Consider the following 18,271-nt stretch of genomic DNA (forward strand, 5'->3'; position numbering starts at 1 on the left):
TTTTCTGCAGCCCACTGAAAGATTTGGTTGATGTCCGCCTGGAGCCTTGCAGTGTCTGCAATGGAAGACACTGTCATGTAGATTCGGGTGTCATCTGCAAGGGAAGACACGGTGCTGTGGCTGACATCCTTGTCTATGTCAGATATGAGGATGAGGAACAAGATGGGAGCGAGTACTGTGCCTTGTGGAACAGAGCTTTTCACCGTAGCTGCCTTGGACTTTACTCTGTTGACTACCACTCTTTGTGTTCTGTTTGTGAGGAAATTATAGATCCATTTGCCAACTTTTCCTGTTATTCCATTAGCACGCATTTTGTGCGCTATTACGCCATGGTCACACTTGTCAAAGGCTTTTGCAAAGTCTGTATATATTACATCTGCATTCTTTTTGCCTTCTAGTACATCTAGGACCTTGTAGTAGCGATCCAATAGTTGAGACAGACAGGAGCGACCTTTTCTAAACCCATGTTGCCCTGGGTTGTGTAATTGATGGGTTTCTAGATGAGTGGCGATCTTGCTTCTTAGGACCTTTTCAAAGATTTTTATGATATGGGATGTTAGTGCTATCGGTCTGTAGTTCTTTGCTATTGCTTTACTGCCCCCTTTGTGGAGTGGGGCTATGTCTGTTGTTTTTAGTAACTGTGGGACGACCCCCGTGTCCATGCTCCCTCTCCATAGGATGGTAAAAGCTTGTGATAGGGGCTTCTTGCAGTTCTTGATGAGCACGAAGTTCCATGAGTCTGGCCCTGGGGCAGAGTGCATGGGCATGCCATTTATTGCCTGTTCGAAGTCATTTGGCATCAGGATAACATCAGATAGGCTTGTGTTAACCAAATTCTGTGGCTCTCTCATAAAAAATTAATTTTGATCTTCGACTCTCAGTCTGGTTAGCGGCTTGCTAAAAACTGAGTCATATTGGGACTTGAGTAGCTCACTCATTTCCTTGCTGTCATCTGTGTAGGGCCCATCTTGTTTAAGTAGGGGCCCAATACTGGACGTTTTCTTGACTTTGATTTGGCATAGGAAAAGAAATACTTTGGGTTTCTTTCGATTTCATTTATGGCTTTTAGTTCTTCCCGCGATTCCTGACTCCTATAAGATTCCTTTAGCTTAAGTTCGATGTTTGCTATTTCTCTGACCAGTGACTCCCTACGTATTTCAAATATATTGGCCTCTTTTTGCCGCTCTGTTATTCTTTTCCGTCGCCTGTAAAGGGAGTGCCTGTCTCTTTCTATTTTACATCTACTCCTCCTTTTTCTTAGAGGAATAAGCCTTGTGCATACATCGAGTGCCACCGAGTTAATCTGTTCTAGGCCTAAGTTGGGGTCTGTGTTGCTTAGTCTATCTTCCCAGCTTATATCAGTTAGGACTTGGTTTACTTGGTCCCACTTTATGTTTTTGTTAATGAAGTTGAATTTGGTGAATGCTCCCTCGTGACTAATCTCATTATGTCGGTCTGGGGCTCCGCGCATACATGTCTGAACCTCAATTATATTGTGATCTGAGTATATTGTTTTTGATATGGTGACATTTCGTATCAGATCATCATTGTTAGTGAAGATGACGTCTAGTGTATTCTCCAGTCTAGTAGGCTCTATTATTTGCTGGTTTAAATTGAATTTTGTGCAGAGATTTAAAAGCTCGTGTGTGTGTGAGTTCTCGTCCGAGCTGCCTCCTGGTGTTATCACTGCAACCACATTATTTGCTATATTCCTCCATTTTAGGTGCCTTAAGTTGAAATCTCCCAGGAGCAAGATGTTGGGGGCAGGAGCTGGCAGATTTTCCAGATAGTGGTCAATTTTTAACAGCTGTTCCTGGAATTGCTGGGATGTTGCATCTAGAGGCTTGTAAACTGCCACAATGACTAGGTTTTGGTTCTCGATCTTTACTGCTAAAACTTCCACTACATCATTTAAGGCATTAAGCAGTTCTGTGCAAACAAGTGACTCTGCGATGTACAGGTACCACTGTATGTATGTTTATATATTACACACACACACACACACACACACACACACACACACACACACAAATGCAAATGGATTAACGAATAAACATGAGGAATGGCAAGAAAGAATCAATGAGAAGTCCCCAGACATCATAGCAGTTACAGAAACAAAACTCATGGAGACAATAACAGATGCAATCTTCCCACCAGGATACCAGATCATGAGGAAAGATAGAAGGGGCAGGGGGGGAGGTGGGGTTGCTCTGCTCGTAAAAAACAGATGGAAATTCGAGAAAATGGAAGGAATAGATGAGACGGGAGAAAGAGACTACATAGCAGGTACACTTCAGTCTGGGGAACACAAAGTGGTCATTGCAGTGATGTATAATCCACCACAGAACTGCAGGAGGCCAAGAGAGGAATATGAAGAGAGCAACAGAGCAATGGTGGACACACTTGCTGAGGTGGCAAGAAGAGCTCACTCCAGCAGAGCAAAGGAATCGTTCAAGACACTGTACACTGTGTATGTTAGGCCCATACTGGAGTATGCAGCACCAGTCTGGAACCCACACCTGGTCAAGCACGTCAAGAAGTTAGAGAAAGTACAAAGGTTTGCAACAAGGCTAGTCCCAGAGCTCAAGGGAATGTCGTACGAGGAAAGGTTAAGGGAAATCGGACTGACGACACTGGAGGACAGAAGGGTCAGGGGAGACATGATAACGACATACAAGATACTGCGGGGAATAGACAAGGTGGACAGAGATAGGATGTTCCAGAGAGGGGACACAGGGACAAGGGGTCACAACTGGAAGCTGAAGACTCAGACGAGTCACAGGGACGTTAGGAAGTATTTCTTCAGTCATAGAGTTGTCAGCAAGTGGAATAGCCTAGCAAGTGAAGTAGTGGAGGCAGGAACCATACATAGTTTTAAGAAGAGGTATGACAAAGCTCAGGAAGCAGAGAGAGAGAGGATCCAGTAGCGATCAGTGAAGAGGCGGGGCCAGGAGCTGAGTCTCGACCCCTGCAACCACAATTAGGTGAGTACAATTAGGTGAGTACACACACACGCGCACACGCACACGCACACACACACACACGCACACTTGTGTTGCTGTCATTCGCATCTTTACTTAGATAAAAGCGTAGCTATAAGACATGAACTTACCTGCAGAACATCCGTCTTCACAGAGCTCACCTGATACTCCAGGTGGACATGAGCAGTTACCTGACACAGGGTGACAGGTGCCTCCATTCTCGCAGCGACACACCTGGAATTATCAGAGCGCACCTGTTATCAGGATACACCTGTTAATAATGATACCAAACCAGATGATACTGTGAATGTTGATATGTAGATGAGGATAGTGCAAGAATGAAGGTGAGGCATCAAAAATGAAGGTGAACCTACAATAGTGAAGGCGAGTTCAGGTGGCACTGGTGCCGCTTGAGAGGCAGGGTTCACCTTGATGCTAGTCTAGTATTTTGAACATGCCAACCTATAATATTCGCATACCTTTGATATACCCTTGATGGGTATCGAGAGTTTTCCCAAGTCTCGCAGCCTGGCCCTGGGCCAGGCTCATCTGGTGCTTTCCTGGTCAACCAGGCTATTGCTGCTGGTGGCCTGCTGGACCACATATCCATCACAGCCTGGTTGATCTGGCTGATACACCTGTAAATTTCACTGCACATCTGTATATATCAATCATTCATGACAGGAATCAGCAACACCAACAACAATAATCCAAAAATTTAAACAAAGTCATAAAGTCGTCTAAAAAATACACAAACCTTAATAAAAAAATTAGGCCAATCTAGTAAAAGGATGACAGGATGGCATAATTAATTAGTTAATCAAGTAACAAAGTTATCTTGTAAAGTTCATCGAGGTCTCAGCAGACTCCTTGGCTTATCTCAAAGTCCAGCAGTTTGATTTTTAAAGAACGAAGCCTTAAGGGAACAGTTACAATGTAAACTGCTGAAACTGGTGAGAGAACATGCGAAATGGGCCTTCTGGTTACATTCTAGTTAGTAGATATTAGGTAGATAACTGAGGGAGCAGGCGTAATTGTTCCCATGATTACATTCTGGGTCATAGGAAGTGGGTAGTCAGGTGAGGGAAGACGTGGAGCGACTCACCTGGTTACATCTAAGGCCACTGGAGTCAGGTGGACAGGTAAGAGAACAGGTAAGGGACTCACCTGGTTGCAATCTGGACCATAGGTGCCAGATGGACAAGTGAGGGAGCAGGTGGGGCCAGTAGTGCCAGCTGGACACACACAACCAGAAGCATCACACTGACCAGGACAGTCATCACAGGTTAATGTGCAGTTGAAACCAAAGTAGCCTGGGACACAACCTGTACGGAGAGATGGGAGGAAAAATATGGAAGAAGTGTATGATTTCAGATGCTGTACTTGGGAGTTGATGTGTCGGTGGATGGATTTATGAAGGATGAGGTTAATCATAGAACTGATGAGGGAAAAAAGGTGAGTGGTGTGTTGAGGTATATGTGGAGACCAAAAACATTATCTATGGAAGCAAAGAAGGGAATGTATGACAGTATAGTAGTACCAACACTCTTAAATGGGTGTGAAGCTTGGGTTGTGAATGCAGCAGCTAGGAGGCAGTGGAGATGTCCTGTCTAAGGGCAATGTGTGGTGTAAATAATATGCAAAAAATTTGGAGTGTGGAAATTAGGAGGTGTGGAGTTAATAAAAGTATTCGTCAGAGGGCTGAAGAGGGGCTGTTGAGGTGGTTTGGTGATTTAGAGAGAATGGATCAAAGTAGAATGACATGGAGAGCGTATAAATCTGTAGGGAAAGGAAGGCGGGGTAGGGGTCGTCCTCAATAAGGTTGGAGGGAGAGGGATAAAGGAAGTTTTGCTTCCAGCAAGCGTGCATGAGCGTGTTAGATAGGAGTGAATGGAGATGAATGGTATTTGGGACCTGACGATCTGTTGAAGTGTGAGCAGGGTAATATTTAGTGAAGGGATTCAGGGAAACCGGTTATTTTTATATAGCCGGACTTGAGTCCTGGAAATGGGAAGTACAATGCCTGCACTCTAAAGGAGCGGTTTGGGATATTAGCAGTTTGGAGAGATATGTTGTGTATCTTTATAGGTATATGCTTCTAAGCTGTTGTGTTTTGAGCACCTCTGCAAAAACAGTGATTATGTGTGAGTGAGGTGAAAGTGTTGAATGATGATGAAAGAATTTTCTTTTTGGAGTCACCCTGCCTCGTTGGGAGATGGCCAACTTGTTAAAAAAAAAAAACAGAGGCTTGTGTAAAGAGCTTGCTCTGCACCAGTATTTTTCCTTCATTAGTGTCAGCAGAACATCTGCTGACAAAAAAGCTGACTAAACTAACATCCCTTCACTGCTCCTCTAGACACCTTCCAGCCATCATCAACAGCCTGACTGGTCATGAGCCTGGACTTAGGATCGAGCCTTCATAACTCCGAGCTAAATGCCCCACATGGATAGAGGAGAGAACCTCCATCACTCCTCGAGTTTTTACTCACACGGCTGGAAGATTCAGTATTCACCAAGCCTTGCACTTCATGACCCACATGGGTTTTCAGTTTTATAAACTAAAAAAATTCAAACATCTTTCCCTCCCCATGAAAAATAGACACAAATATAATATAATGCGATCCTTTATTGACAACATTTCGCCCACACAGTGAGCTTTATCAAGTCAAACATATCCTGACTAACACTAATGCTTTCACATTATGTGTATTATATCCACGGGGAATTGCCTAATCTTTATGCGTCACAGCATCTGGGGAAAGGGGAGGTAATCAGGTTTTCATCTGGTGAAGAAGGTAGCTCCAGCTCCTTTGATTAAAAGTTTTGACGTTTAGAGAGGGTGGAGAAAAACGGGATGGCTAGGAGGGCGTATAAATCTGGGGAAGATGGAAGGAGGTACAGAGGTCGTCCTAGGATAGGTTGGAGAGAGAAGGGGTAAAAGAGGTTTTGAGTGCTAGGGGCTTACACACCCAATAGCCTTATGTGAGCATGTTAGGAGTGGAAAGAAGCGATTTTAAAAAATTGACATGGAGAGTGAGCAAGGTAACATTAACGAAGCGACTTGAATCCTGGAGGTCTGACGTATACTGCCTAGATTCTGTTGAATGGTGATATTAGCATACTCAAGTGTCTGACGAGTGATCCTAGTATACCCACGTGTCTGAAGGGTGGTGATTTTAGCATACTCAGCATATGTGACGTCTTCTGGCAAGTCAGCATCACTGGCTGCAGTGTCAAGCACGACCTCTGAATCCTCAGTGATGGTTGCAGAGTCCAAGTCCCCAAGAGTGTCCTGAGGTGTGTACTGCCCCTCCACCACTAAGGTCCCAGAGAAGAGTAGAAATGATATTAATGTACCTTCCAGTAGTAATAATAATAATAACAATAAATAATAATAATATATACGCCAGGAGTTTACTGTGGTCCCCATTTTAGGAATTAAAGTATTCTTGGCTATTGATGAACATGTTATATGCAGCCTTTAACAGCACCCCTGTGTAGTCAAAAGGCTTTAAACACCATTAACCAATCAATACTAATAATTCAAGTGCAAAAAAAAAAAAATAGAGTATACATGAAAGAATATTTGTCATAATACTGTGATAGCTATATGTGCAATATTTTCTACACTAGCACCTTAAAAAATAAAAAGTACTGTACACTGTGCAAAACAATCTGAACAACTGGATTGACAGAGGTAATATTTGACTCCCTAACACCTAATGCTATAATGGATCAGCACCAGTTTAGAGACGTGTTGTTATGACACACATTATAATGTTCTTGGGAACTACTAAACTTGGAGAAAGAGAAATTAATTCAGTCTGATCTAAAAAGGAACAGAATTTTGAATTCCTAGGATAAAGAAACTTTGATCAGTATCAAAGAATACCATCATTTAGGTGAATCACTCACAGGAACATCGAAATTCTGATGTGCATAATAGTGGCTAAGACTTTAAAGATTAATTTGAGGTATTCAGAGAGTATAATTGAGGGAAGGAATGAAAAGATAACGTAAAATGGAGGTAGCAGTTTGTTTCCTATCCACCTTCTGTGAATCGTATAATAGTATCTCATGAATAATTTGTAAATCTATATAACTGGTTAGATTCAAAGGTCCATGCAATGACCAAGAAAGAAGTCGCCCACAGAAGTGCCGCTTACTGCACATTCTCTGTTTTTCCCACCATTCTCTGTCAACTCTAGAGACTGTTGTGCATGGAAATCCCAGGAGATCAGCAATTTCCGAGATACTCAAACCACCCATCTGTCTGGCACTAACAATCATTCCAGTCAACAAGTGAACCTCGTAACCATGTCTGCATGCTTTTTGGGACAAAGGTGCTACCATGTGATTGGCTGATTAGATACTGGCATTAATGGTGGCCCTGAACTTTTGTCAGTTGTAATATTTGCCAGAGCAAAGTCCCAACACGAGTCTCAATTTTCTGAAGACTCATTTAAATTCACTTTTGTGAGCACGAATGTTAGTGTTAAGCTGACTTACTGTCACAGCGAGTGTGGTCAACAAGAACATATCCCCAGTGGCAGGAACACATGTAGGAGCCTCTTGTGTTGTGGCACTGGTGCTCACACCCGCCGTTCTCTAGCTCACATTCATCCACATCTGGAAAGACAACAGGAATTAATAAGAACACTGTAGAAGGTCTGCTCACAAACTTATCCAATCTCCTTTCCAAGCTACCCAAGTTTTTAGACTCTATAACCCCACTCGGTACATCATCAGATGCAGCATTCTTCACCTGACCTCAGCCGGACTATAAATACTCGCGTTCCTTCCACCCCAGGTAGTTCTGTTTGTGACTTGAAAAAGCCCACTGTGTGGGCGAAACGTAGTCAATAAAGGATCACATTATACTGCATTTGTGTTTATATTGCCAGGAATTAATGGAAAGCAAAGTAGTCTTTGTCTCTTTTGCTACTTACCCAACACTGTTCTGGTAGAAACTGAATCTTAGTAACTAGGTTCAAGGGCTATACCCTTACCAGTGGACACATTCTTCTAGGATCACCTCAAGTGAATATCCCAGAGAAAAATATACAAAATTTTATTGGTTAGTAAGTAGATTAATGGTACAGTATATTTACTGATAAGTTCCTGAAAAGATGGAAAATGTTTAAATGTACAGGTATAGGTTTAAGCCATAAGATTTAGCCTGTGGTATATAAGACATAGAAGAGTATTGTAAAATATGAAAGTAACAAATTATTCAGGATGATTTAATAAGATGATTCCAACAAATACGCGAGCACGTGTGCACGCACATGTTCACGCACACACGCACACACAAACTAAACCAAACCCACTAATAAAAATAAATTCACATACTAAAATTAAAAAAAATCAATACATACATTAATAAAAGGTTTAAATATTCATCTTTCTAAAAAAATCAAATATCTGAAAGATTTCTGCTGTTGCTCCAGCACTTATAAAAATGTTGCTGTAAGCAAAATGACCAAAGCTTCAAATAATATATGCGATACCTGTTGCTGCATGTTGCAAGTTGAGCAGAAGGAAGGAAAATATTATAAAAGGTGTTAACTGTGGGTTAAGTATATTCTCAAAAAAAAAAAAAAAACTCATTCTTGTGATAAGGTCAACCATCCATGACTTACCGGACCTTGTACAGGTTGCTGCTCGTCTGTTGTATAAGGCAAACTAAGCCCTTTATGTACTGTGGAAATAGTGTACCTACACATATAACACAAGTTATCACTGTGAAGTACGGTTAAGGGCTCATTACTTACCCACACAGGTGAAGGTGTCGGAGCTGAGAGTATATCCCAGGGCACAAGCACAAGCATATCCACCAGCAGTATTTACACACTCCTGCTGGCATCTGTGAGTCTTGGCCTCACACTCGTCCTCGTCCTGTAAAACAACTCGTGAGTAAGCAAGATGTCAAGACTCTGCTGATACTAAGTATATGACCTAATGAGGATTCAGGAAATAAACATTACGCAAATCGAAGTATTCGTTGAAAGCGTTAATTTACGGTGAATCATTCAGCAAGGCAAATTTTGAGTAAAAGGTCTCTTTAGAGTTTAGAAAAGGGAAGGATTAACAGTTGTGGTGGCCCCTGGACAAGCAATTTGTGGAAGCTCCAGGGCAAACAATTTGTGGGGGGCCAAAGAGCAAGCAACTTGTTGATCCCAAGACAAGCAACCAGTGGATGCCATGAGCAAGCAATTTGTGGATACCAAGAGCAAGCAATTTGTGGATGCTAAGAGCAAGCAACTTGTAGGGGTCTCAAAGCAAGCAGTTTGTATGACCTCCCAGAGCAACTTATGGAGTCCCTGCCTCTGTTACATAGCCTGTCAACCAATATCAGCTGTTTTTCCTATAGAGCACATGAATTCATCTGAAAAATGTCATATTATTCCCACATTGTCCAGAACCATGGTTTGTGGAGGCCCCTTTTATCTTTGGGTAGGGAAATGGAAGGCACTGAGAGAAGATCCCAGTTTGCTCTTACTAGTGATATCTCCCAACTCACTGGTTCATACTGACATATTTCATCACTTGGTGTATGAAATCCATCCTGTGTGATGGAATACAATAGGGAAGCATAGCTAGTGTTTGTTCCCACTAGCTATTATACTAATTGATATTAGTCAGGAGGTATAAGGCACATTTTTAATAAAACTCTTCATTTTGTAATAAAAGTATGAAATTTGGCACACAGTTTATTTAGCACACAATGACTTATTTAAAAATCTGGATCTCTACCAGATTTGACCTTTGATGGAAATGTCAGCCATGCACAAAAATGGCCCCCACACAAATTTTCAGTTCCTTATATCCTGGTTCTTCATTTTTACATCTCTATGTTAATACCCAGGAAATCAAGTATGATATTACTTTTAACCTAGCATGTGTAACTCCACTTCATACACATAATAATAATACAGGATTTGTTACTTTTTGCCATAAATTTTCACCAGTTAGTAAATTTACAGTTTATTCTCTTATCTTTTCAAACCACTGCTGACTAGAACCAGTGACAAAAACAATGGAGCTTGTGAAACATGTCACTGCCTCTTGAGACACATCAGATTCCATACACTGGATGAACTGCATTTTTATCAACTAACAACTATACTCTGGAGGTGCCAGATACAAAACACCTGCTGATAATCTTCATGTCTTTGCTAAACTTGATCAGTTGGGATCTTCAGTGCAACTACATCGTCTTGATGATTGCTGTAATAGCTCATGTTAATGACTTCATCCACATGTAACAGATGAATTCCACTGCCGTTGACAAATGTCATCTCATCAGTTAAAGGTGGCATTACTCACCTGTGATATGTGTCATCACTCATTAGCTAAAAGTTACATCACTCACCCGTCCTAGTGGTTATCACTCACCTTACAGGTGTGACGGTCTAGCTGCAGCAGGTACCCTGGATGACAGGTACAAACTGGTCCTCCTGGTCCATGACGACACATGTGCTGACACCCACCGTTGTTCTCCAGACAAGAGTTGATCACCTCCATATCAATCACTGTAAGAAAAACAATAATGAATTCCAGTTAGATGAATTCAGATTTAGAAACAATAGTGTTCAGAGAAAAGTGGGCTAGAGAGAATGTATATAACGAGGGGGAGGTCAAAGATGTATGGGGAAGATTTAAGAATGCAGTGTTAGCGTGCACAGCAGAAGTTTGTACATGTAGGAGGGTGGGTGCGGGATAGAAGAGGAACAATTGCTGGAATGACGAGGTAAAGGGAGAAATCTATTAGTGGAGGTAGGTCATAAATAGGTTAAGCAAGCTTTGAATAATTCTCACATTTAGGTCATAAGATGTTGTTGTGTCTGACAATTTGAATAAATGGTTTAAAAAACCTCCAGATGTCAAACACAGCAACATATTGTGATCTTGTGGCGTGGCAGGGAATTCTTCAAAGCTTGCCTAACCTGTAGACACGACCTACCTCCACTAGTGGATTTCTCCACTGGTGACTCCGCCTACCACTGCTACACCTCATCTGTGAACATGTACTTTTGTCAAGACTGATGGATCGAAAGCTTCAGATGTTACTAAATCTGCATCTGCTATTATCCCTGAATACAGTGGTCTAGAATACTTATTGCCACATGAATGGTGTTCAATACTTGCTAGCAGTTAATAGTAGAGTGACTAGTAACCCAGAATATTTTAACTGGATAGGTTTCGTCTAATTAAAACTGGAAACACAGAAGTCGGTAGCTCTGACCACTTACTATAGCATGATTTATGGTCTGTGCCAAGCTGATAACCGGCATTGCAAAAACATTCGTAGGATCCCCAGGTGTTGCGGCACTGGTGACTGCAGGAGCCTGGCATCTGGCACTCATCCACATCAGTGCAAGAGATCTGGTCGTCTGCCAGAGTGAAGCCTCGACGACACGAGCAACGAACACGACCAAGTTCGACCTGACAGTGGTCATGGCAGCCGCCATTATCCACAGAACAAGGGTCCACCAGCTCGCACTCTCGTCCATCCACACCCACACGGTACCTGCAGAACAAGATTTAGTCCCACATCAGGAAACACTCATCCTGTTTCCTGACATGCCTTACCTAACCCAATTGGGACAACGTTTCCATCTGTGTAGAGCTTTATTAAGTCATGGCTTGATAAGCTCTGCACAGAGCTGTCACAACAAAAGTTTATTCTATATCTTATGTCTTTATACATACTTCTTTGCAATATGTCATTTCATCCAGGTTACAGGTACATTATTTACTAAACAAAAGCAATTTGTAAACATAATAGGTAGTAATATAGCCTACATAGTGTCCAGGTTATAGTAACTATACCAAAAGAACAAAGAAGCAAAAGCTTATGACGAAGTTTCGAAATGTCAGTGGACCAAAACGTTGTCATAAGCTTTTTTCTCCTATGTGCAGGTTATTTGTGTAACTATACTAAATTTTCTACCCCTTAAGTGAGGTCCCTCAATATCAGCGAGTGGTTCTTGATCTAAGGAACTAGAATAGTCCTCCCTTTCCTTGAACCTAACCTGATTGTCCTCTCAGACGCTCCATACCCTCTCATCCTTTCAACTGAGGTTCCTTGATGCTGGTGAGAGGCTCTTGATCTGGAGAACTGGATGTGATCCAGTTCCCTGAATTAAGCCTGAATACCTTCCATCTGGACTGGACAGGCACCTTAAGTCAGTACCTGACCAGCCGGGTTGTGGCTCGTACGTTGGATTACATGCAGCCAGCAGTAACAGCCTGGTTGATCAAGCCCTGATCTACCATGAGGCCTGGTCACAGACCGGACTGAGGGGGCATTGACCCCCGGAACTCTCTCCAGGTATACTCCAGGTATCCCTCCACAGGCGCTGTATAATCCAACGGGTTTAGTGCTTCCCCATGATTCAAATTCAAAGTTTATTCTCTATAAGGATTACAATGCTGAGTTTACAGAATTTGGTTATTGTGTGGTTTACAAGTAGTAAAATAATGATTACAGAGTGTACCACTAGAACACCTAGCATGGCTAGGCATTTCGGGCAGACTTAGTTTAATTCTTAATTTTAAAATATTACAAATTATGAGGTAAGTTGGTATTATGGCTAAGTGACTAAATACTAGTTTGTGAGTTTAGCAATGTGAATGTTTTTGTTTTGGCACAGTACATAGTTTCAGTATTGGAGTATCACAGGATTCATTATTTTAAGATTGTGATTAATATTTCTGTTTATGGTCAAATGGGTGAGTGAGTGTAAGTGTGAACCAGCAGGTAGTATTCGTGTAGTTAGTCGATGGGGTGTATCAGGGAGATAAGATGTTTTCTAATGGTAGTTTTGAAGGTGATGAATGTGTCTGCAGTTCTAGAGTTCTCAGGTAGGGTGTTCCAGATTTTAGAGCCTTTGACATACATTGAATTTTTGTAAAGGTTTAGTTGGACACGGGGAATGTCGTAGAGATGTTTGTGTCTGGTGTTATGCCTGTGGGTTCTGTCACAACTATCAAGAAAGCGTTTTAGGTCAAGGTTGATATTGGAATTTAAGGTCCTGTAGATGTAGATTGCACAGTAGTAAGTGTGGATGTATTGAACAGGGAGTAAGTTTAGATCTATGAAGAGTGGGGGGGGGGTGTTGCCAGGGATGGGATTTGGTGATTATTCTTACTGCAGCTTTTTGTTGGGTTATTACTGGCTTTAGGTGTGTTGCTGCAGTTGATCCCCAAGCACAAATAGCATAGGTGAGGTATGGATAAATAAGTGAGTGGTATAGTGTGAGAAGGACATTTTGCCGCACATAGTATCGTATCTTGGAGAGGATCCCAACCGTTTTGGATACTTTTTTGGTTATGTGTTGGATATGGGTGCTGAAATTCAGGTTGTTGTCAAGGTATAGGCCTAGGAATTTGCCCTCATTATGTCTGGTAATTAGAGTGTTGTCGATCTTAATGTTAATTTGTGCATCTCCTGCTCTGCTACCAAACATAATATAGTAGGTTTTGTCAGTATTAAGCGTAAGTTTATTGGCTGTCATCCAAGTCGATATTTTAATCAGCTCCTCATTCACAATGGTGTTGAGGGTGGCAAGATTAGGGTGAGAGATGACATAAGTCGTGTCGTCAGCAAAGAGAATGGGGTTCAGGTGTTGGGATACGTTTGGAAGATCATTGATGTATATGAGAAAGAGCAGGGGACCAAGGACACTTCCCTGCGGAACTCCAGTATCAAGTGGCTGTGTTGTTGATGCTGTGTCTTTAATGGTAACATACTGATACCTATTAGTAAGGTAAGATTTGAAATAAGCAAGCGCATGGCCTCTTATACCGTAATGGTCAAGTTTGTGGAGTAGGATGTCGTGGTCTACTGTGTCAAAAGCTTTTCTTAGGTCAAAAATTCCTAGTGGATATTCCTTATTCCTTATTTCCTTATAATGCATACACTCGTCCTTAGCAATTATATAGAGGAAAGTGTAGCAGGGATTATATTATCCACTACAAATCTTATGATTACAAGCATTGATCCTGATACCAACCTCTTATTTAATGACTTAAATGATTCAAACATTTACTGTAATTACTACACAGCAGAACAATCAAAGGCACTTCTCAGAGCCAACAACAACATAACTATCTTTAACTACAATATCAGATCTTTAAGCAAGCATTATGATGACCTCCTAGCATTACTAAATTCCTTGCATGCCAATATGTCCATTATTACACTAACTGAAACCTGGCTAAAGCCTGATACTACAGATGTCTATGCCATTCCTGGTTACACAGCCATACACAACTGTAGGCCAGACCAACAAGGGGGTGGCACAGCTATATACTACTCAGACTAACTAGAATGTATCACTAATACTTGCACAAGGGATGAACATGGGGAATATATAATAGCTAAATTCAAATCCAAATACCTACAAAAACCTCTCACAGTGATAAACATCTACAGAATTCCACAATCAAACATTAGCCAATTTAGTCAAAACCTAGGAAGTATGATAACTGATGAACAAAGATCACTTACTACTCTCAGGTGACTTCAATATAAAACTCCTGCAAGACCAGGACCCACACGTTACTGAATTCACAAACACAATGAGTAACTGCATGTTGCTACCAACAGTAACAAAACCTACAAGAGTTACAGAGACTAGTGTTTCCCTACTTGACCACATCTGGACCAACACCATATCCCCTTTAAAATCAGGCATAATTACAGATAATACCACAGACCACTACCCTACTTTCCTCATAACAACTCTTGGTAAAATACCCCAAGACACTACTAAAGTCACCTTCAGACTTCACAATGAGGCAGCCATTAATAACTTCACAACAGCAGTAACAAACATTGACTGGCACACTGAGCTAGAAATCTATACAGTGTTTTAATAATTTTCTAAAAAAGACCCAGTACCTTTATAACAAGCACTGCCCTAAAAAAACTAAACAGATGACAGCTAAGAGACTGAACAGTCCCTGGCTAACACCCAGCATTCTCAAATCCATAAATACAAAACACCGATATGAAAAACAGTACAGAATGGGTCACATAACCAGAGACCAAACAAAACGTTACTCGTCAATCCTAACCAGCCTGATAAGAAGGGCAAAAAAATTGTATTATGAGAACAGATTATCCAACTTACGAGGTGATATAAAAAAGACCTGGAAGATCCTATCAGAAATTCTGGGAACAAAAAAGATATCACGACATAGCGAAATAAAATTAGCAAAATCAGATGAACCCCAACTCCCACCAACAGAAACAGCAAACAGACTCAATGATTTCTTCTCCACTATAGGTCAAAACCTTGCCAATAATATCCCAAGCTCAGATACCCCACCAAATGACTATCTCACTGGCAACTACCCGAACACACTGTTCCTAGCTCCGACTAACCCATACGAAGTCTCCCTTATTATCAACGCACTGAAAAACAAGACAAAAAAGCGTCACAAGTACTATCACCAATCATTGCAACACTCTTTAACAAATCCATTGAATCCTCCACCTTCCCTACAGTTCTCAAAATAGCAAGGGTCACCCCGATCCATAAAGGAGGAGACCAAACAGAGTTGAATAACTATAGGCCAATATCCAATTTACACCCTCTCTCAAAAATCTTCGAAAAATTAATTCATAAACGAATCCACTCCTACCTCATCTCCCATAACATTCACAACCCCTGCCAATTTGGATTCAGGCCTAATAAAAATACTAATGATGCTATTATACACATGCTAGAACATATATACACTGCAATAGAGAAAAAAGAAGTCCCACTGGGGATCTTCATTGACTTACGTAAAGCTTTTGATACAGTTGACCATGACTTGCTCCACGTAAAATTGTCACACTATGGTATTAGAGGGCACTCCCTCAACTACCTCAAGTCTTACCTCAGCAACAGAAGCCAATATGTGTACGCGAATGGGGCAAGCTCTTCCGCACAACCAATTACAGTTGGTGTCCCACAGGGAAGTGTCCTTGGCCCTCTTCTCTTTCTCCTATACATAAATGACCTACCAAATGCTTCGCAATTACTCAAACCCACACTTTTTGCAGATGACACCACATACGTCTTCTCTCACCCGAGCCCAGTCACGCTAGCCAATACTGTAAACACCGAATTACAGAAAATATCTACCTGGATGAGGACTAACAAACTTACACTAAACATTGACAAAACGTACTTCATTCAGTTTGGTAGCAGAGCTACAGATGTACCTCTTAACATAACGATAAACGGATCACCCATCACAAAGCTAACAGAGGGAAAATTCTTAGGAATCCACCTCGATAATAGACTCAAATTTCATACACATATACAACAAATTTCTAAGAAAATTTCCAAGACTGTAGGCATACTATCGAAGATACGGTACTATGTTCCACAGTCAGCCCTCCTGGCCCTTTATCGCTCTCTTATTTACCCCTATCTCACCTATGGAATTTGTGCATGGGGCTCAACAACAATTAACCATCTCAGACCACTAATTACCCAACAAAAGGCTGCAGTTAGAATGATAACAAATTCTCACTACAGGCAGCACACTCCACCAATATTCAAAACACTCAACCTACTCACCATACAAAACATCCATACTTATTATTGCACTTATTACATACATAGAACACTTAACTCTGATATTAACCCTCCCCTCAAACATCTTGCCAACCTCAACAGAACACATGACCATAATACAAGGCACAGATCACTCTTTGATGTTCCTCGTGTCCATCTCACGCTATGCAAAAACTCAATGCACATAAAAGGCCCTAAAATCTGGAATTCATTACCTGTAAATATAAAAGAAACACTACCTGTTTATAAATTCAAGTCTCTTCTCAAAGATCACTTACTCACTCAAAACCAAATAAATACTGAATAACTGAACCATATAAATTGTATATCCTAAATGTTACTCACAATTATATCACACAAATGTTAAACCTAACTTTGTTATTTTTTTTAAATACACTACCTAACAGAATACTCCATTCTACTGAATGTACAACAATACATGCAACCATATGACCTGTCTTTGTAATACTCATTTGTATTTTATAGTTATCTGTTTACAATAATGTCTAATCACCATACAAAACATCCATACTTATTATTGCACTTATTACATACATAGAACACTTAACTCTGATATTAACCCTCCCCTCAAACATCTTGCCAACCTCAACAGAACACATGACCATAATACAAGGCACAGATCACTCTTTGATGTTCCTCGTGTCCATCTCACGCTATGCAAAAACTCAATGCACATAAAAGGCCCTAAAATCTGGAATTCATTACCTGTAAATATAAAAGAAACACTACCTGTTTATAAATTCAAGTCTCTTCTCAAAGATCACTTACTCACTCAAAACCAAATAAATACTGAATAACTGAACCATATAAATTGTATATCCTAAATGTTACTCACAATTATATCACACAAATGTTAAACCTAACTTTGTTATTTTTTTTAAATACACTACCTAACAGAATACTCCATTCTACTGAATGTACAACAATACATGCAACCATATGACCTGTCTTTGTAATACTCATTTGTATTTTATAGTTATCTGTTTACAATAATGTCTAATCACTGATTTCAGCATTGCTTAGTTAATCTTAAGTTAATTTTAAGCCAGCCCGTAATGCTATGCATATAAGTGGCTTTGGCATGCTGCTCTTACCTGTATTTTTTGTACCTCTGTTTGTATGCTAAAATTTCTAAATAAATAAATAAATAAATAAGGATTATATTATTAAATTATTACTTGCCGGTATTGTATACCATCAGTAATAAGTTAAATAAATTAGACAAATGTGCAACACTTGGGTATCTTTAATGAGGAAACGTTTCGCCACATCGTGGCTTCATCAATCCATACAAAGGAGAATGGTGAAGAACAGGAGGAGTTTGAGGTAATCAGTCCCTCAGCCTTGAGTCGATGTAGTCAGTCCAATACTTTTCAAGACTGATTACCTCAAACTACTCCTGTTCTTCACCTTCCTTCTTTGTATAGACTGATGAAACCACTATGGCGAAACGTTTCCTCATTAAAGATACCCAAGTTTTGCACATGTCTAATTTATCAGATCCCGGGAAGTTGCAGCAGCAATACCCAGGGTGCCCCTCAAGGGAGGTTCCTTGACGTTGGTGAGGGGCTCTTGATCTAGGGAATTGGATCTTTGCTCCACTTCCCTGAATTGAGCCTGAATATCTTCCATCCCCCCCCACATGAGCTGTATAATCCTACAGGTTTAGCGCTTCCCCTTGATGAT

The 18,271-nt window shown here is 40.8% G+C and overlaps 1 protein-coding gene across 1 annotated transcript in view; it reads right to left on the bottom strand.

The window, feature by feature from the left end:
• Positions 1-3,112: 3,112 nt before the first annotated feature.
• The window catches only part of LOC128700581 (multiple epidermal growth factor-like domains protein 6), a gene marked incomplete at its 3' end in the record, with an annotated part of 145,689 nt that continues 130,530 nt past the window's right edge, over positions 3,113-18,271 (bottom strand). The window contains 7 exon segments of the mRNA XM_070098865.1: positions 3,113-3,215; positions 4,149-4,306; positions 6,138-6,299; positions 7,491-7,610; positions 8,756-8,879; positions 10,380-10,516; positions 11,237-11,514. Coding sequence (XP_069954966.1) covers positions 3,113-3,215; positions 4,149-4,306; positions 6,138-6,299; positions 7,491-7,610; positions 8,756-8,879; positions 10,380-10,516; positions 11,237-11,514 — 1,082 coding nt within the window.

This window comes from Cherax quadricarinatus, chromosome 65 (genome assembly GCF_038502225.1).
Source record: "Cherax quadricarinatus isolate ZL_2023a chromosome 65, ASM3850222v1, whole genome shotgun sequence".
Lineage (NCBI taxonomy): Eukaryota > Metazoa > Arthropoda > Malacostraca > Decapoda > Parastacidae > Cherax > Cherax quadricarinatus.